Source organism: Corythoichthys intestinalis, chromosome 12, assembly GCF_030265065.1.
Source record: "Corythoichthys intestinalis isolate RoL2023-P3 chromosome 12, ASM3026506v1, whole genome shotgun sequence".
Lineage (NCBI taxonomy): Eukaryota > Metazoa > Chordata > Actinopteri > Syngnathiformes > Syngnathidae > Corythoichthys > Corythoichthys intestinalis.
Window position 1 is genome coordinate 54563807 of NC_080406.1, and position 20039 is coordinate 54583845.

At 39.2% G+C, this 20039-nt stretch overlaps 1 protein-coding gene across 5 annotated transcripts in view; it reads right to left on the reverse strand.

Moving 5' to 3' along the window:
• LOC130926713 (diacylglycerol kinase beta) overlaps positions 1-20039 on the reverse strand; it is a 273453-nt gene that overhangs the window by 208495 nt on the left and 44919 nt on the right. For 4 of the 5 annotated variants that reach the window (XR_009066272.1, XM_057851807.1, XM_057851808.1 and 1 more), the window contains exons 5-8: positions 9940-10090; positions 5753-5815; positions 3942-4193; positions 990-1142 (exon numbers count right to left, since the gene is read on the reverse strand). Coding sequence is in view for 4 of the 5 variants with exons in the window: in XM_057851807.1 (XP_057707790.1) it covers positions 990-1142; positions 3942-4193; positions 5753-5815; positions 9940-10090 (619 nt within the window). In the remaining variant the exon portion in view is untranslated. The remainder of the gene's footprint in view (positions 1-989; positions 1143-3941; positions 4194-5752; positions 5816-9939; positions 10091-20039) is intronic. The other variant, XM_057851809.1, reaches the window with a different exon arrangement.

Consider the following 20039-nt stretch of genomic DNA (forward strand, 5'->3'; position numbering starts at 1 on the left):
CCCCAGGGTAGGAAAGGATCCCCACCTAGAGGGGGGGGACACTCCTCTGCCCCGCCGGCGTCCACCAAGGAGGATTTCCCATTCTGACTCTCCATGAAAACCTGAATGGGTGTGTAGGTGCACAAAGTGAAAGATATTTACGGTTGTAGTGACCACTACCTCTTAACAGCATTTACCTAGGGAACTGGTGTGGGGCATGTTGTTTTCCGGGGTGAAAAAGTTTTCCCCTTGGAAAAAAAAGCGCGCGTTTCCGGCACTAGACACTACAGAGTCACGAGAGACACGAGCGGCCGAACACGGCAACACGTCTGCTCAACGAACTATCGAGACTCAACAACATCATCCGCTACACAGTGATATTTACAAGTGAAGAGTGTATGAGTTAAAAGGCAGGCTCCTGCGGGCAAAGCCCCACCTGCCAGAACTGCCGGTCACAGGGCGAGAGAAGCACCAGGGAATGCGGTCTGATTATTCACATTATGAACATTCATTCATCTTCTGTACCACTTCACCTCACAAGTGGCAGAGGCGCTAGAGCCTATCCTTGCTAACTATGGGTCGGAGGCGGGCTACACCCTGAACTGGTTGCCAGCCAATCACAGGGCACATATAGAAAAACAACCATTCACACTCACATTCATACCTATGGGCAATTTAGAGTGTTCAATCAAGCCTACCCTGCATGTTTTAAGGATGTGGGAAGAAACCAGAGTATCCAGAGAAAACCCATGCAAGAGAGAATAGGCAAACGCCACACCGGAAGGTCAAAGCACGGGATTGAACACTTGATCTCAGGCAGAAAGTGGGTTAGACTTGCAGACCATTCTTCCACCGAATGTTAAGAACATTTAACATTGAGCATTTAGTTAACTTGAAACATGATTGTTTAAGAAAGCCGCCCCGTGTTTAGCATACAGTAGTAACATGGCAGCGCCAACTGAAGGTATATAACCAAGAAAGGACATCGTCTGCTCGTGTATTTCACTTACACTCCAGCTTGTCTTCTGGCGTGCCACGTTCCAGCAGGGAGAGGTAGCAGACGATATCCTTAAGGAAGACCACATGCGGCACTGACTGAGGGGATCCTTTGAGGAGGGATGGACTCCTCCTCACGGACAAATGCTTCTCTGAGCGGCTTCTCTCTGTAGTGTACACGTTCAAATTTCGGATTTCAGAGGTTTAATGAAAATTTTCTGTATTGAGTATACAAGGAGAAATGTACGACTCCAAGAACACTGCACAATGTTATATTTAAGAAAGTTATTATTTTTCTTGTAAACAATTGAAATTCTCATTGCTATGTCATTGTTAATGACATTGAAACTCTATTACAATACATACAACACTATGACCGATATGTGAAGTCTGCTTATTTTTTTAAATGCTGTATAGTATTTTGTTGATTTTATTCGAGACAAAAGTTTTACAATGGAGATTATGACCACCGGCCACCAGGGGTCAGTGTCCACTCATTAATAAAAGGGAGCGAGTTTGTTATTTTGCTTAGACTTTAATGTTGCTGTATAGACCCTACTCACCAACGTCACAGAATGACGTGTCACTGTATCCGGCCGCCATATTGTCCGTCAGTGTTTATCCCTATTCTCAATGGTTTCAATTTGTCGTGCAATTTATAGTGCAATTCATGGCGTTATGTGGAAAAGCTTCAATCTATCCATTCGCCAGATCCATATTTGATGCCTAAATTGATATTTTTCGACCCGCTGTCTTCGCCCTCTCTGCCTGACATCTTCTACCCTGATATCTACAACTATCTTGTCCACACAAAATCAGCCTATTCTCACGAAAGTTTGAAAAACTTTAAGAGCAGCACTCTAAGCAACATTACCCCGTGTGACCCTTTACTTCCAATTTTCTAAAATGGCGACAATCAATAAAAAAAAAGTTGACTGCGATGGCCGACGCTTCAAGGATAGGTGGATATTGGACTATTTCTTCAATAAAACACGCAACAACTGTGTCTGCCTCATTTGCAAAGAGACAGTCGCTGTTTTCAAAGAGTTCGATGTGACGCAATATTACCAAACAAGATACGCTGATATGTACGACAACATTACAGGGAAGATACGCAGCGAGAAATTATAGCAACTTGAAGCTAGTTTAATTTCAGAGCAGCAGTATTTCGCAAGTGGCCGAGTGTCGAAAGAGAACGCCACAAAGACGAGATTGTTGAAATTATGAATTTAAAAAATTATAAAGCAAATGTGACTCACAGAAGGGCTTGCTAAAATTGTTTCAATATATTGTTCTATGTAAATCAGCCAAGGTAGCCCCCCGCATTTTTACCACACCAAATCTGGCCCCCTTTGCAAAAGGTTTGGACACACCTGTTTAACTTCTTTCACTTGGTACCAGCTAAATATTATTCAAAAAACAATGATGGTGGAAGAAATAAGTGTTATGTACTTCCCTGATCTAAGTACATGTAAGGCCGAGACTTGAATGGAACAACACTTCTTTATTCAGTGTGCTTCTCATCATATATGTCACAGAGACATAACAGAGATTCCTTTTTATACTGTAATACCACACCCACAGGAAGTGCACACTATGGCAACAGCAGTGTGACATAAATATGTCACAATAAGCATCTTGAATTTGAAACTGTATGTTGTCGGCGATTAGCCTCGCAATGATCTTAATTGTGGTTGTCAGCCCAAAACCCTCTAAACATATATATTAAATGCATCTTAACAGATATAAAATGACTACTACATAATCTGTAGCAAACTGGGCACCAAACGATCACGTTTGGTGCCCAGTTTTCTTGTCGAATTTCAGCAGTCCATCTCGCTCTCCTCTCCGGGTCTCTCGGAATACGGTAGAACTTCAAGTCTCAAAATTAATCAATTAATGCAGTATTTTATTGAGCGGTCCTGGTCCTATAACATAGTCTATTAAAGTTAACGATGATTGACAGACAGTTAAGGGTTGATCTTGACAGAGATGGCTTGTAAGTCAAAACTTCAAAGCGCAGCATGCGTCAACATCGCTTAACTTGTTAAACAGTTGCTGTTGCAACTCATTGTGTGCAAGTGAGCAGCGGATTTGAGTGGACTCACTCAATGAAGCAGTTAATAAAGACAAGTATTTTTCTACGTTTTTTAAATGGATTGGGCATCTACTTTTTTTCTTGTTTAGAAATAATCCGGTGGGACAGTAACATACTTTGGCAAAAAAAGTGAAAAAAAAAATGTCATAGGTATCTCTATACAATGATAAATCTGAATTTCGCGATTTGTCACTTATCATGGCGGGTTCTGGTCCCCACTAACCTCGATAAACGAGGGATCACTGGTATTTTAATTATATGTAGCATAAATTAAAAGCCCGATCCTTTTCACCTGATTACAATCATCTGAAAAATGGAATGATGAGCACAATTTCCGATCACATGATCGGATCAGGATATCCCTAATAATAACAATAATGATTATTATAATAATAATAATCAATTTGTATTTAAAATGTATTTGTTTTGCTAATTTTAATTGTACCAGCAGTAGCAGTGTTTATATAGGATTTAGCATAGATTGTTGGGCTTTGTAACAAATTAATTGAATAACAATGTATTCTTATGGGGAAATCCCACTTGACATACGACCATTGCGACTTACAAACCAGGTCCTGGAACTAATTAAATTCCTATGTAGAGGTACCTCTGTATATCAATTTTATAATCGTGTGGTAGAGGAAAAAAGTAGCCAAGTGAGGTCTCGTATCTTAAAATAATGCCATAAGGTGTCATCATGGTTTTTGACAACCACAGTGTATCCTGTAAGAAATCTAGAATCTCTCATTCATTCTAAAACACAAGCATGCTTAAACAAATTTATTACTGAAATCACAATTAGAAAAATAAAATAAAAAAATCAAAAACGCTGAGAATGTTTACTTTACAATAAACTGACCTAACTCACCTGGTGAGAGTTTCGGCGGGGACACTGGCGACCGGGCTGGGCCTGAGTTGGAGGTCAGGGTGTTATTGCTGCTCGGGGAGGGCTTTACCTGGCTGCATGGGGAGCGGTGGGGCCCCCCAGGCGTGTGGGCCCCGCTTCTGGACCTCTGCGAGGACGAGCGAGAGGAACAAGGGGAAGTGGTACCCCCAGTGCTGCCGACGAGCTCAGGCGTGTGTCGTCCCATTGCTGACAGGATGCTTTTACCATTCATGCCTTTAACATAAAAGGAAGAAGTTTTTTAAGAAGAAATAAAATGGAACTGCAGTCATCCCTCAAAAAGCCTGAAAATTATTTTGCATGGAAATATGATAAGTTACTTGGTCGAGCTAGAGTATCTTTCACAAGTACCAAATATCTGTACAAATCATCTGTACAGACATGGATAATAGCAGAACTTTTTTTTTAACAATGCATGAATTCTAATGTAAATTTGTCCACACATCAGGACTGGAAAGAAATTAAATATTTTATAGATTTATAGTGGATTCCCATTTTTTGAAGGGCACAAGGACCTGGTCTGACCCTACTCTGCAAAAATCCATGAAAAATTTACACTTTGTGCTTTGAAATAATATAAGTAATGCTTTACATTGAGGTCCTAATAATAAGCATTAATAAGTGTTAATAAGTCCTTTATATGATGCTTATTGACATAAATATTTGTTTATATAGGTTCATAATTGCCTTAATATCAGACAATAATACATTTTTAAAAACTGAAAATCCGCTTCAGTTATTCGCAGTCGGTTGCAGCGACACATGCAGCGATCCAACGCCGGATTTATGTTGAAAATGTTAGAGCCCCACAGCAGGCCTGTATACCTTTTTCCTTTTTTTTCCCCTAAGTCATCAGCACTCAATCCACACACCTGTCCTGCACACCTAGTCATTATCACAGCCTCCCTCCATTGCGAGTTTGTTAGCCCTCACTGCAACTTACGAGCGTTTCTAGTTACCTTGTCTTGCCGGATTTTTGATACACTTTTTGACCTTGTGGATTTTTGCCTCTAGCCTGCTCCTCGTCTGTGCCTCTGCCTTTTCTCTCTGACCTGAACCCTGCTACAGGACCGGATCTAGACGCATCCTGCCTGGGCCTTCGCCTTGCTCGCCCCCCCCTGCTCGAACAGCGTTCCGTGCCTCTCCAAGAGCCAAGATTTGTTCCTCTCAAAACCATTGTTAATAAATCTGCTCTGAGCACTGCATTATTGGGTCCGTTTGTTCTCTCAGCCCTGTCAGAAAAAGTACTAAAGCTGTACCGCAATCAAACAGGAAGGATTGTCTCAGGAGTGATTTGTTTGAGGATTCAGTATAATTATTATATTTTTTTGTTTTTTCACAAGAATTTTCAACCTAAAAAGCTCTTTGTTGTAAGGCTGCCGCCACATTGTTTAACATACTAGCATCGTCCCTCGACAGATTTACGTAAAACTGCACGTTTTTTTTTTTTTTTTTTTTGCTTTTAACAAAGAATTGAGACTGTTTTACGTCCATATCTATGAAGAATTCAGGGATTAAAGCATTTTATCTTGAGCTTTTTTTGTCCTTGTTGTGAAGCACATTGAGGACCTTTCAAGCAAAGCGCACAACACAATGATAATGCAAAGAGAAGAAAATCAACAGGGAGGCTGGTGGAGTTACAACACTTGGGTAGATGTCATGAAACGTATTCCTCAATGCTAAAAAAGAAAAAAAAAATCATCAACACTGTAAGCAGCAGAAGGATGGGGACAAGAAAGGTTACAGCCAGCTGGTCAAGGCAGGTCTGCCAGTACCTGTGATGGGGGCACAGGCCACCTCGGTGTGAATAGAGATACCAGCATCAATGGAGCAGGACTCTTTGAAAAGCAAACACATTGAGCAGCAATAAGACAATATTGACGCAGGTTAAAGGGGCTTAACCTTGTCTTCTGAAATCCCTGGTCCATAGACTTCATCATGATATTGACAGGTCACGCCTCCATACACTGGGCCACGCCTTCAAGTAGGGGAACGTCCTACACTCCACTTCAGTCGGTCGCAGTTATTCAACACATGCAGCGATCCAACGCCGGATTTAGGTTGAAAAAGTATGAAAGGTGTACCGCATGCAAACAGAAAGGATTGTCTCAGGAGTGATTTGTTCAAGGATTCAAGGTAATTATTATATTTTTCGTACCATGCATCAATTGAGGAAATTAACCGCTACGGCATTGGCGTCATAATTCGCAATATTTACGTAATATAAATGCTAACTGCCCGGTTTTTATGCTTTTAACCAAAAATCGAGACTGTTTTACATCAATATCTATAAAGAATTCAGGGATTTAAGTATTTAGTCCCAAAAATTTCAATGTAAAAAGCTCTTTGTTGTGATAAGGTGGCGCCACAGTGGCTTGAAGACTGGCAGCACATTCGACATATTTACGTAAAATAAATACTAACTGTCCAGTTTTTTTTTTTTTTTGTTGCTTTCAACCAAGAATCTAGACTGTTTTACGTCCATATCTATAGAGAATTCAGGGATTTAAGCATTTATTCACAAGAATTTTCAACTTAAAAAAACTGTCTGTGTTTCCACTCAGTCAGATTTGACGGAGATAGGCCCCCTATTAATCAGCCCCACACCCCGTGTCCCGTCAATATCACTATGAAGTGTATGCCTGTTCAAAAAAACAAACAACAATTGAAAAACATATTTTAGTGAAGACTATGCTGGATATTGTTTACCTGGTGACACAAGACCAGCACAAAACAAGCTAAGAATCTCATCATCATGTTTTTTTTAATTTATGCATTTAAAAAAAAATCCTCCCCTCAATCTTTCAGGGTACCAGGTGTCGGAATTACAGGTACCCCACGCACAGTGTTAAACCATCAGGTTTTTGCTATTTTAAAGTTTGAAAAACATGTCTTAAGTCACGACCAGAGGGTGCGCTAGACTTTTTCGTTGTCTGTCATTTTGACTGACAGTGTCATAAAAATCCGGTCATAATCTATTTTTACCCGTCACTTACATTTTTAAAATGATAATAATGACATATTCAATAGTATTTAGTTTTCATTCATTTTTAATTAATAATCTGTCCGAACTAGCTTAACAAGAGGCAAACAGACAGCGGAGTGCACCAATCAGCGACAGGCAGACGTGCCGTTAGCAAAGCGACGAGGGCAGGACGTGGGACTTGCGCGCGGAAGTAAACATACGAGGAGAGCGGAGTTTATTCAACATGGCTAGCGCGAGACAGACTGTTGTCAATGACTCGTGTCGATGTGTTTTAGCTCATTTAAAACTGAATTTACCGCGGATTGGAACATATTCTCGGCTCTCCCGTTCGCCATCCGTGTTCTTGTAGAGACGACTTTCGGTGCGCAAGAGTGACGTTGCTCGTGAAGAACACGTCACGCAAATAAACAAATCTGATTTGTCGATTGAATTTGTACCTACTCGAGAGGCCGTTAATGGGCTGGGTCCCAGACTTTTCTCTCAGTGTTTGAAAAATACAGGGAGAACAGTCTGGCCGTGCCAGGCAAACACTCAGTTGCCTTGACATTTTTCCGAGGAAGGCCAATGACGTCATGCATCAAGAGAGACAATAGCTAATTAATATGCTCACTCGCGACCTTGTGGTCTGGGGTGTGAATTGCAACCTGTCAGAACGACAGATGGACTTCAATTTTTTCCATCACCGTTTAAAAAAAACGGTCAACGACGGAAAATATTCGGTTAACGCGACCCCTGGTCACGACCACACAGTATTCCTATGAAACTCTACGCCTCAATGTCTGACTTTTGTGATTTGGGGTCGTGGTTTTGAGATTGGTCCATTGACACCCTGGACACGTACCTAGCTGATGGCAGGGCACGACAAAAATCATCCCAATGACACCCCCAGTCACTCTACAGTCCTCAATTAACTTAAAACATATCTAGAAAGAAAACTGAGTGATCTACCCTGAAAAAATTCACTCCACAAAGCCGACATGTAAACCCAAACCTTTTCTAAACAGTAATGAACTACCCTGCAAGGAAATACAACATACAATGCTGGGCAAAAGTATTGGCACGCCTGCAATTTTGTCAGATAATGCTTAATTTCTCCCAGAAAATGATTGCAATTACAAATGCATTGGTAGTAATATGTTCATTTATTTTGTGCTTGCAATGAAAAAACACAAAAGACAATTGGAAAAAAAATTAAATCATTTTAATTTTCCACAAAACTCCAAAGATGGGCCGGACAAAAGAATCGGCACCCTTTGAAAAATCAAGTTATGCTTCTCTAATTTGTGTAATAACAGCACCTGCTACTTACCTGTGTCAAATAACAGGTGGTGGCAATAACTGAATCACACGTGCAGCCAGTTAAAATGGATTAAAGTTGACTAAACCTCTTCCTGTATCCTTGTGTATATCGCATTGAGCATGGAGAAAAGAAAGAAGACCAAAGAACTGTCTGAGGACTTGAGAAGCAAAATTGTGAGGAAGCATGGGAAATTTCAAGGCAACAAGTCCATCTCCAAAGACCTGAATATTTCTGTGTGTACCGTGCGCAGTGTCATCAATAAGTGTAAAGCCCATGGCACTGTGGTTAACCTCCCTAGATGAGGACGGAAAAGCAACATTGACGAGAGATTTCAATGAAAGATTGTGCGGATGGTGGATAAACAACCTCGACTAACATCCAACCAAGTTCAAGCTGTCCTGTAGTCCGAAGTTTCAACAGTGTCAACCCCTAATATCAGTCGGCCTCTGAATGAAAAGGGACTCTATGGTAGGATACCCAGGAAAACCTCACTTCTGACCCAGAGACATAAAAAAGCCAGGCTGTAGTTTGTCAAAACTTACCTGAGAAAGCCAAAAACGTTTTTGAAGAATGTTCTCTGGTCAGATGAGACAAAAGTAGACTTTTTGGGAAAAGGCATCAACATGAAGTTTACAGTGAAAAAAACAAGGCCTTCAACGGAAAAAACACGATCCCCACAGTCAAACATGGCGGAGGTTCCCTGATGTTTTGGGGTTGCTTTGCTGCTTCTGGCACTGGACTGCTTGACCGTGTGCATGGCATTATGAAGTCTGAAGACTACCAACAAATATTGCAGCATAATGTAGGGCCCAGTATGAGAAAGCTGGGACTCCATCAGAGGTCATGGGTCTTCCAGAAGGACAATGACCCAAAACACACTTCAAAAAGCACTACAAAATGGTTTGAGAGAAAGCACTGGAGACTTCTAAAGTGGCCAGCGATGAGTCCAGACCTGAATCCTACACAACACCTGTGGAGGGATCTGAAAATGGCAGTTTGGAGAAGGCACCTTTCAAATCTCAGTGATGTGGTGCAGTAGGCCAAAGAAGAATGGTCTAAAATTCCAGCAGAGCAGTGTAAGAATCTCAGTGATGGATATTGGAAGTAGTTGTTTGCAGTCATTTTGTCTAAAGGTTGTGTCTAAAGTATTAAATACTTTTGTCTGGCCCATTTTTGGAATTTTGTGTAAAATGATAATGATTTTTTTTCCCCATTCTTTTTTGTGTTTTTTTATTGCAAGCAAAATAAATGAAGATATTAGTACCAAAGTATTTGTAATTGCAATCATTTTCTGGGAGAAATTGAGCATTATCTGACACAATTGCAGGGGTGCCAATACTTTTGGCCATCACTGTATGCTGGTTTGTGCACCAGCAAGACCAGGATCAAAGCATAACAAATTCAGCAGAACAGAAACCAGCATATGCTGAATTTCTTGGCAGGGTGGGCTTTCAAATTGATGCATTAATTCATTCGTTGATTTTTTTGGGGGTCAATTGCTAAATTTATATTTTATAAGGTTTTTTGTTTGTTTGTTTTTTTAACTTCATAATGTGCTAATCATTTGAACTCACATTTAAATTGCTAAATATTACCAGGGTTGGGGTTACGAGTTGCACATGTTGTGTTCGAAAAAGTTAAAGGAATGAATGAATCAACGTGGGAGAAATTCTCACCCAATAAGCTCGTTGCTGCTCGACACTGATCGGGCGAGGTACCACCTGTCTTGCTCTTAAAGGAAGTGAAGAGGTGCCGACAAAGCTCTTCTGGGATGTCGTTCTCAAGGTAGGTGGCCATGAAGAGTTGGAAGCCCTCATAGTCAATTGGCTGCACAAAGGGAGAAATTGAGTTGATGACAATCATTTATGCCATCAAAAACTATTCTGTATTTTTGGTTCAGCCTTAGTGGAAAAAAAAAAATCAATAAATGAGGCAAGAGCATAAAAAAAAGTCAGTTATTACCAAATGGAGCATCTGGAAGTTAAAAACATAAATATTAGGTTTCACCTCTCAATTAACAATTCAATCATGTGGTGGACTTGGCTACTTCTTATTTCTTTATTTTAACCAGTCCTTCTGAAATAATGGGGGGGGGACCCGGGGGGACGACCCACCCAGTGGCGGTTTTAAGGGGTGGGAGGCACAAGGGCACTGGTGCCCTCTTTAATTTGAATGGCCCCTAAAGTGCCCCGGTTCCCATTTTGTTCCAAAGCATGGCAATTGGTGAATGTGAGTGAGAGAGAATGAGATTATGTTGTTTCTAGAGCATATTAATGTTGCTTTTGTGTTTAAAATGTTTTTTCAAAAAAAATGATTCAATTTATTGTTCCATGTATTGTATCCTTACTTGCACACATTATGTTTAAATTTGAATTACAATGATTCCTTGCGACTTCGCGCCCTCAGTCCATCGTGTTTTTTTGTTTGTTTTTTTTTTCAACAAAAAAAAGAGGAAAAATAAATACAGATAACCTGTCCCGAGCCGATTGCGTACCGGTAGTCTCACTCACCCTCCCTCCTTTCCTCCCTCCCTCTCCGTGCTCTTTGCTGGTCAGGCAGTGCACAGGAGATGCGTTTTAAAGTTAACGATAATTGACAGACATTTGGGTTTGATCTTGCCAGAGACGTGAACTTCAAAGCGCCGCATGCGTCAATCATTGTTTAACTTGTTAAACAGTTGCTGTGGCAACTCATTGTGTGTAAGTGGGCAGCTTGAGCGGATTTGAGTGGACTTACTCAAGGAAGTATCTAATAAAGCCAAGCATTTTTCTACTTTATTCTTGTTTAGAAATATTTTGGTGGGACAGTAACATGTTTAAAACGTATAGTTATTACATTTTATGTGCTTAAAAAACATTTATTAAAATACATGTAGCCTATAGATGTTTTTTTTTTTTTAATTATTATTATACTTTGGGGAAAAAAAGTGAAAAAACATGTCTTATATGTATCTCTTTCCAATGCTAAATCGGATTAAATCCATTGAACACACAAAAAAACAACAATAACACCAAAAATTGGGGGGGGGGGGGGGGTTGCGCTACCTCAGAGTTTTTCACTTATCGCGGCAGGTTCTGGCCAACATTAACCACGAAAAAATGAGGGATCACTGTATTACAAACTTAATTGGTTTTTAACAGTGGCAGTTCTTACTAGATGTTTTTACCGCCTCATGCAGGATAATCTACATATTGCCTTGTTGACCAAAACAAAAACTCAACAAAGATAGCGACACATGGCTCCTGAGGGTTACACGGGGCCCCTTCTTGGCCCCATTTTCAGAAAAATCGTAGAACCATTACCGCACCCTCGCATAGGGTTTCAGAATCGGCACCTTTCAAACTAAATTTCACGAGCCATTTAACCAATGCCATGGCAAAGGGCATTCATCGGGAAATATTGATATAAAATATATATTTTTTAATGAAATAATAATACAAAACAAAATAATTGAGAATCACTGATTTTAACAAAGAATGCATCATTTGAGGAGAAATTGGGGTATTGTATTTAACGGTGACATTTGAAAGCTGCTCACACGGACAACTGTAGGGTAATCTTTTTTTTTTTTTTTTTTTATATATAAAGCTGTTTTATCAATGCCTGCAAATTCCGTAAATAATGACTGCATTAATGTAATTTTACATTCAAAAGATGGAATTTGGCAATCAAATCTGGCTGTTTATTAAATATTATTATCATTTAATAGTTCTTCCACGCAAAACAATGCAACAGGGAAGCGCCACTTTTTTCCCTGCAATTTTCTGTGTGACAACACAACCAGAATTGATGATCATATCTAGCTTTCTAGTGCTGTGCTAGCTACTACATATTGACAGAATGACCGCACGGTCACATGAGAATAGCGCACCAATGGATAGCATGCTAGCAGATGGCAAAAAATGCAGCTCAATCGACCCGTGAGATCATCTTTTGTTTGGAGATTTTTTTTAGTGGGCAGCTGAGCTAAGGTAGCTGAGAAAGTAATTTAAGAAGAGTAATTTGGATATAATTTCATTATTAAACCTTTTCTGTCACTTTTATGGATGGAGTTGTTTGCAAATTATGATCTGCTATGATTTTAAAGTCATTTGCTGTAGTATTTCATAGACCTTTAAGGATACAATCTATGATGTGAACCTTACAGAGATGAAGATTTAAACATAAATTATTCAGTTTGGAGTTAGGCAAACTTTTTGAGTTGTTGGTCACTATAAAAAAAATGACAGGGGCGGGCTGGAACAGCAAGAGTTGGATGGCATGTTTGTCTGAGCAAATATACTAAATATATCAGTTGCAAAATTCCGTTTTCAGTGGGAACAGTTTTGTTGATCTCTCTTTCAGCCAACGCATCAATCAAAGGGGTCCGTTTAGTTTTGGATCGGGTATTGGCTTTGCTGATGTTCATGATGCTGAATGTCTTCTCACAGACATACTGTACAGAAGATCAGGCTGAACAAAGTCAGCATCATCTGCACTGTCTTTTGACAGTTTAGAAATATGGTTTCATGATGTGAAGCGAACTTCAAAAGTAATCCAGTTTCAGGGATTGGAACGACTGAGTCAGACTGAAGATTGATCAGTTCCAATTGGACATCTGTGGGCTGAATTCTTTGCGCAGGTCACCAGGTGATATTTTTGTGCATATATTTACGATACATTGAAGCTATTCATAAACTTGTCTATTTTTGGTTGACATTGGCAGCGTTGCAAGTCATGAAGACAACGTTAGGCTGCATTGTCAACCCTGCAAAAGTGAGAGGCCGTTGATCAAGCATGAAGTAGGCTGGTACTTGCTTAGTAAGGTGACAGTGTGACGTCACTTTGCTGGCATTTCAAATCCACTTCTTTGCAGAAAGGTTTGATATGCAAAGATGACAACCTTCAATTAGGTCACACACTCATTGAAACCCATCTTATGCAGGATATAATGAGGGGACCATAATATCAGCACTATAGAGCGCACTTTACTATAACCCCCACAATCCAAATTTCACATCAGTTATGAAGAAAAATCAATCTATATGCAATACCTGACTATAAGCCGCATAGGCTATGTCCATGTCTTAATATGAGATAGTTACAGAAAGCAATGTTACACATAAACGTTTGATTGATCAAAAACATATTTATTAACCAAATCAACATGCTGAGTACGTCCTCCAAATTCAAATGGAGACAGAGACCACAAGTCTCACTCATGATCTCTGAGGTAGTCTGAAATCATGAAAAACTTTTAAAAATAGGCCACTACATTTACAAAGAAAGAAAAATAAAATCCAGTTTACTTTGACTTCTATTCTTCTAGTGCACTGTCCTCATAAAAAGTAGGCCTATTTGATGAACTCAGGGCTAACGGCTATCAGCACTAATCTTACCATACCACCTTTGTTGTAGCACACTGTAGCTATTCGTCCTCTTCAAATCTGTCAACACCCATGGGTAGACAAAGTGTTCTACTTTAATGGCGTCAAGCATTGGATGGAGCCTTTATTGGCAATTAAGTCCTCAGTGCTGGTTGAAAACAGCTAATCAGAGTTACAATAGCATCTTCTTGAAGCAAACAATGGATGTCCAGCGTTTTTAAGTCATTATTTGTTAGCGGTACATAGCATCGGATGGAGCCCAGTTCATCTAGGAAATACCCAGAGGTTTTGATGAAGTCTGGTGATAAAGCTTTGTTCACTGCAAAAACACACTTCCTTAAAACTACCATATTTTCTCGACTATTAGGCGCACCTAAAAGCCTTCAATTTTCTCAAAAGCTGATAGTGGGCCGTATAATCCGATGTGCCCTATATAAGGATCAGTATTGGTCAATCATGTCATGACATTCCCTTTAGTGCAGCTTCATCTTGTGCAGTGCCCCCCCCCGTGACCCAGGAAGACGTAAACGTTCTGTGGCTCCCCAAATCTCTGCCGCCACTCTAAATATACTGTAGTATCATTTGTCTATAAAATTCTTATTATTAACAGTACACCTCTACATAACATAGTGTCCTTTTAATATTTAAAAAATATATACATATAGAACAACTTACAAGAAAGTGTAAAAATAAAACAAAAAAAACACATATCCATACTGTAAAAATATACTCAAGATCAATGTTCCCTCTAAGCTGCGCACGTGCACAATCACGCACTGCTTGCACATACTCAGCACAAGACAATCTCTGCAGCGCACAAAATAAAATTAAACAGAAACGTATTGTAGCTCCCATTGGTGGTGAAAAGTGAGCTTGATTCCTGTGCTGATTTACTGAAGCAACATTCCGTTGCCAAACTTTGCAAGCGCTACAGTATTAATAATTTTAGAACTTTTATATTATAGTTAATTCGACTAACAAAATTGTTTTCTTTTACCATTTTTACCCTTTTTTAACCTGTCCATGTACTGTATACACTGCAAATGTATAACGTCTGAATCAGATAATTTTTCTTAAATGTAGTCGAATACTTTTCTCCATCTTGTTTGGAGTGTTAAAGACTAGCTAACAGATTAATGTGTCAGATTATTCCACATACTTGAAATGAATATTAATATTTTTTTTCATTAAGTCCACACATCTAAAGTTGGTCATTTTTCACTTAAATCAAATAATGTCAATAATATTTTGTTATTATACTGTCAAATAATATTTTGAATATCTTATGTTGCTCACTGTGGTCCACAGTGTGCTCAGGCAGCTTGTGTGTCTGCTCAGACACATGGAAATTAGAGGGAACATTACTCAAGATACATTTTTTTGACCGTTTGATACTGGAAAATAAATGTTTTATAAAATCAATAAATAATAATAAATTCAAAATGATTAGCAACATAAACTCATGAGGACAAAATGCCAAATAATTAGACAGAAAAAACAAAAATTTATAGAAAAAAAACGACAGTGTCATTGGACAGAAGAATGTTTTTTATTTTTGCTGCAGGCAGTATCAGCTCCTATGCTATGGCGTGGGGTTATTTTGCACTGAGCAACATGGTAAGCCACCTTTTATGATGATAACAGTGCTCGATGGTTTACTATAACACTGACAAAGCGGGACAATCGTTGGCAATATTGGGCACGTTTTCGCTGAAAAAAAAAAAAAAAAAATCCTGCTGTCCGCTGCCAACATTTCAGACAAAGTAAACAGTCTGGTCTTTCCTCGTCTCCCGCTGTACTAAAAATCAAATGCTACATACGCTTCGTCATATTTCCTCGTCTTAGCTTTTCATATCTCCAGTGCTCTTTTCTGTGTGGTCTTATTTGGTTCAAAAATACTGCACACATGCTGGGAGCACCACTGCATGCCACTCACTGAGTGGATGTGAAAGTACATTTTATTCTACTACGGCAAAAAAGTATGTTCCCCTCGGGCACATGCACCACCCCCAGCATCGTTCTGTGCCCCCCTGTGGTGGGGGGCCGCGCCACTAATTGCGAAGTACTGAGCTAGTGGATGCATAATGCAACCCCAACTACTACTACTACTACTACTGCGCCTTACAATGCGGTGCACTCTATAAAGAAAAAGTTTTAAAATAGGCCATTCATTGAAGGTGTACTTTGTACTGTGATGCGCCTTACAGGGTGAAAAATACGGGAGTTAAGTTACTTTTCTTTTTTCTTGAAACAAGAAAAATAGCTAGCTGAAAATAAGTCAGACAGACTCATTTTAAGCAATAAATTAGTATATTTAGTCTTTTTTATTTTATTTATTTATTTTTTTTAAAGCTTGCTTGTCAGAAATCTTCATTCAAGAATAGATATTTAGGTGAAAAAATGATCAACTTCAGATTGTTTTTCTTGAATCTAGTAAGATAAATTTCTTCATCTTCTTTTGAGTGTTGCGCCAGCATAGACTTCATAATGATAATGACGGGACACTGGGCGCGGCATTGTTGGCGTGGCCATCGAAGCTGACCAAGTGGAATCACAGACAAAGAGCTTTTCTCGTTTAAAATTCTTGTGAATAAATGCTTAAATCCCTGAATTCTTTATAGATATGGATGTAAAAGTCTCGATCCTAGTTAAAAGCAAAAAAAAAAAAAAAAAAAAACATGCGGTTAGCATTTATTTTACGTAAATATGTCGAAGTACGATACTAATCTGTTAGGCAATGTGGCGGCCGCCATATGTAAACAGAGCTTTTCCTGTGAAAATTCGTGTGAATAACGCATAAATCCCTGAATTATTTATAGATATGGATGTAAAACAGTCTCGTTTCTTGGTTAAAAGCAAAAAAAAAACCATGCAGGCAGCAATAAATATTGCGAAGTATAATGCCAATGCTGTAGCGGCTAAACGTTTCAAAATGCATGCATGGTACGAAAAATATTATAATCATCTTGAATCCTCGAACAAATCACTCCTGAGACAATCCTTCCTGTTCATATGCGGTAAAGCTTTCGTATTTTTTCAACATTAATCTGGCGTTGGATCGCTGCATGTGTCGCTGCGATCGACTGCGAATAACTGAAGCGGATTGTGGGATGGTCCCCCTACTTGAAGTCGTGGCGCACTGAATGTCAAATCTCACCCGTCAATATCATTACCAAGTCTAGGGCGCTAGATTATTCCACTTACTTTAACTAAATATTATTTTTTGCTCCTTTCAGGCCCATACATCTAAAAGCAGTGTTGTTAATAACAGCGTTAGAGTATAGCAGTGCATATACAGTACTGTTGTCTATAGAAATATGTATTTCCATACTTATTGCCCCAATAAATGAATTCTAAAACATTCTATTTATTTACTTTTTAATTCCTGTATGTGGAATCCCTCCCAATACTTTTGTCAGTTGTGTGTATCTTGATCATTTTCTGTTCTACAGTTTTAGGATGCAGAAAATCAGCATATGTATGTACACTGTACAGCAATAATGACTCAGCAGCACAACAAACAATGGAGATTGTGTTAGAATGGTTAATTTCATACAGGACAAATACCTTAATCACATACAATATGCATCAGATGGATTTAAAAAATGTATTCTATGTGTCTTTATGGTGGTGCACATCCTTAACACCTTAACAATGCACTGTGAATGTTGCATGAACTGGACTAGTGAAGTCCTTCCCCTGCTGCCACTCACATCTGCTGCCGGGTGACACGGAGCAGCACATTGTGAATATTGAGAGTCGATGAACATGCAGCCCACTGACATACATCATGTACACACAAGGGCGTAGGTGTGGTCTCAACCTTGGTAGGGATGATATAACAGCATAACCTGCTTGTACATTTTTTGCTGGGGACTGGACATTAATAACACCAAAATGATTATTGAACGGCGGTCAGGGCTACATTTCTCAGGAATATGAACCTAAATGATCAATGCAAAAAAAATCTCTATTGACTTATACTAACTTTCATGTGTATTGGTTCAGGTGACACAACGTTCGGTACAAACCTTTGTTTTCAATAACTACTAAAGAAAGATTTTGAAGTGCAAGTCCCTTTATTAAAAAATTAAAAAAAACAGGGAGCTATCCAAAATGGGTCGACTTCCTGGGGACACTGGAGCACCCTTAGACTCAAACTAAACTATTGTAATATTAAAAAAAAAAAAAAAAAGAAAAAAAAAATCTGTGATATCCAGGACCAATCTACCTGAAGCATATTACATTACCCCAAGACTCGAACCACAGTACTGTCATGAAATTTCCATTTGACAGACTTCTTTTTCATGTTGGTTCATGTCTATCACACGTCAGTTCATGTTCATGTCAGTGTCCCCCTGAAGTGGACCCATTCTTGGATGGCTCCCTGTTTTTGTTTTTTTTCTCTAAATAAAGGGACTTGCACTCTGAAGCCACCGTGTTGCATTACTAGTTCCGGTGTTTTAATGCAAACAATGATCAAAATGAGGGACGGCTAGCTTGACTTCATTGTTCCTTGTGGCTGGCCTGACCGCAGTCGTTTTGCAGGTTAGCAAGTTCACACAGTTTATTGTGATGTTAACTGATGCAGGTCAGACTTTCAGTAGCAAAATTTGTGGTGTTTCCCCCACCTCCACAACAGTTACTTACCGTGGCTGCTGCTGCCCCCCCCCCCCCCCCCCAAAAAAAACAACTTTTAATATCCCTCCTATTTGAAGTGGCAGAGGAGGCGGCATGTTGTCGACATGAACCTGTCGAGGTTATGTGAGTGTGCGTGTCTGTTTGGCTGGGGGGGGGTTGTTAATGGACCAGCACATTCAGCAAGTGAAAAGGGATAAATATAAGTCTGAACATAATGAAAATAATTAACTTAATAATGGTAGTGTCTATTTATCCTTACAACATATACAGTAGGAAGACAATCTAAATTACCTATATAACTGGACTCATCATATAATGCAAATAAGGTTGGTTAAAAGTTGGTGAGGACAATTTCAGCATCCTGAAAAGTTGGTAAAGTTGTGTCCCTACCGTCCCTATGCAAACCTACGCCCTTTCGTACACACAACATGCACCCACAGCACCATGTTGACCGAGCCTTACTTTGCTGAGAATATCTTGCTGCTGCTTAATGTGTTTTGACGCAAAAGGTTGGCGAATATGAGGGAAAGAAGGAAGAGCGAAAGGATTCAACATGATGTCATTGGTGTTCGCGTCCATAAATGTTTTAAATCAGCTTGCTACTAAATATATATTTCATGCAGAAATGTATTAAAGCATTTCTAAATCTGAACAGATGTTATCAACCCAAAATGCATTAGCCGTCACCCTTTGAAATATTAAAAAAATAATAATAATGTTAATAATAATAAAATAATAATATTTTTAAAAATGCTTATATTCACTACAAATTTGACCTCAGGCATATTGTGCTATGTGTTATACACTCAGTCATGGATATCACTAGACCTAATACATACTGGGGCACAGCGGGCAAAACTTTTTTTTAGCATTTAACTAGCATAAAAAAAATCAGAAATCGGGCTTTAAGCTATACGTATAATCAAACCAAAATATGAGTTTCTGTAAAAAAAGTGACGATTTTTCTGTTTCTCAGCCATCAGTATTCAAAATCAAAATCGGGACATCCCTTGTTAAATGTCAATAGCATACCGCACGAATGCTATTTTTAGACCGTGACGTTGCCATCGTAATGCAGAAGACGGACATTATAGACACGCCCTCCCATACAATCAAGCCATCTCTTTAACTGAACATTTGTATGTTCTTCCACATCTTTACCAGTGAATTTGGCACCAGGGACATCCTTTTCGGACAGAATTGGTAGGTTTAGCTGAGTAAACATCTCGTTCGTACATTTACTATTAGGGGCAAACGGGAGGCTGTCCCGCCTAGCAACAATTGCTAATGTCATGAATATTAATGAGCAAAAGTCATGTGTTGCTTGTGGTATGCCATTGACCTCTGCTCTTGCTCATCAACTTCCATCTCTCCTTCACCTCTTCCTACACTCTGCTGATCTACTTTGTCTGGACAGAAATTGGTATATAACATTGTAAATGTTATGCAATTAGTGTTTCTCAACTGGTAGATTGTGACCTAAGAGTGGTTTATGTTTCCTAGGTGCTGGGTTTACCCAGCTTACTTCTCATTCCGGAATGCATTAAGAAATACATGGCTGACAACAGCTGGAAATAATGATGAGAACATGAAGAGGCTATATCCCAAAGATAGGCAAAGAATTCATACAAATTTATCCTATTCATTTTGGTCATATAAAAAAATAGCAACAACGAGGATCAGTATTGATACCGTTCAAATAGAACATATCATATTAACACAATATTAGGCAAAGCTCTTGAGTGAGAACCTCTCCCTCAAATTGCATT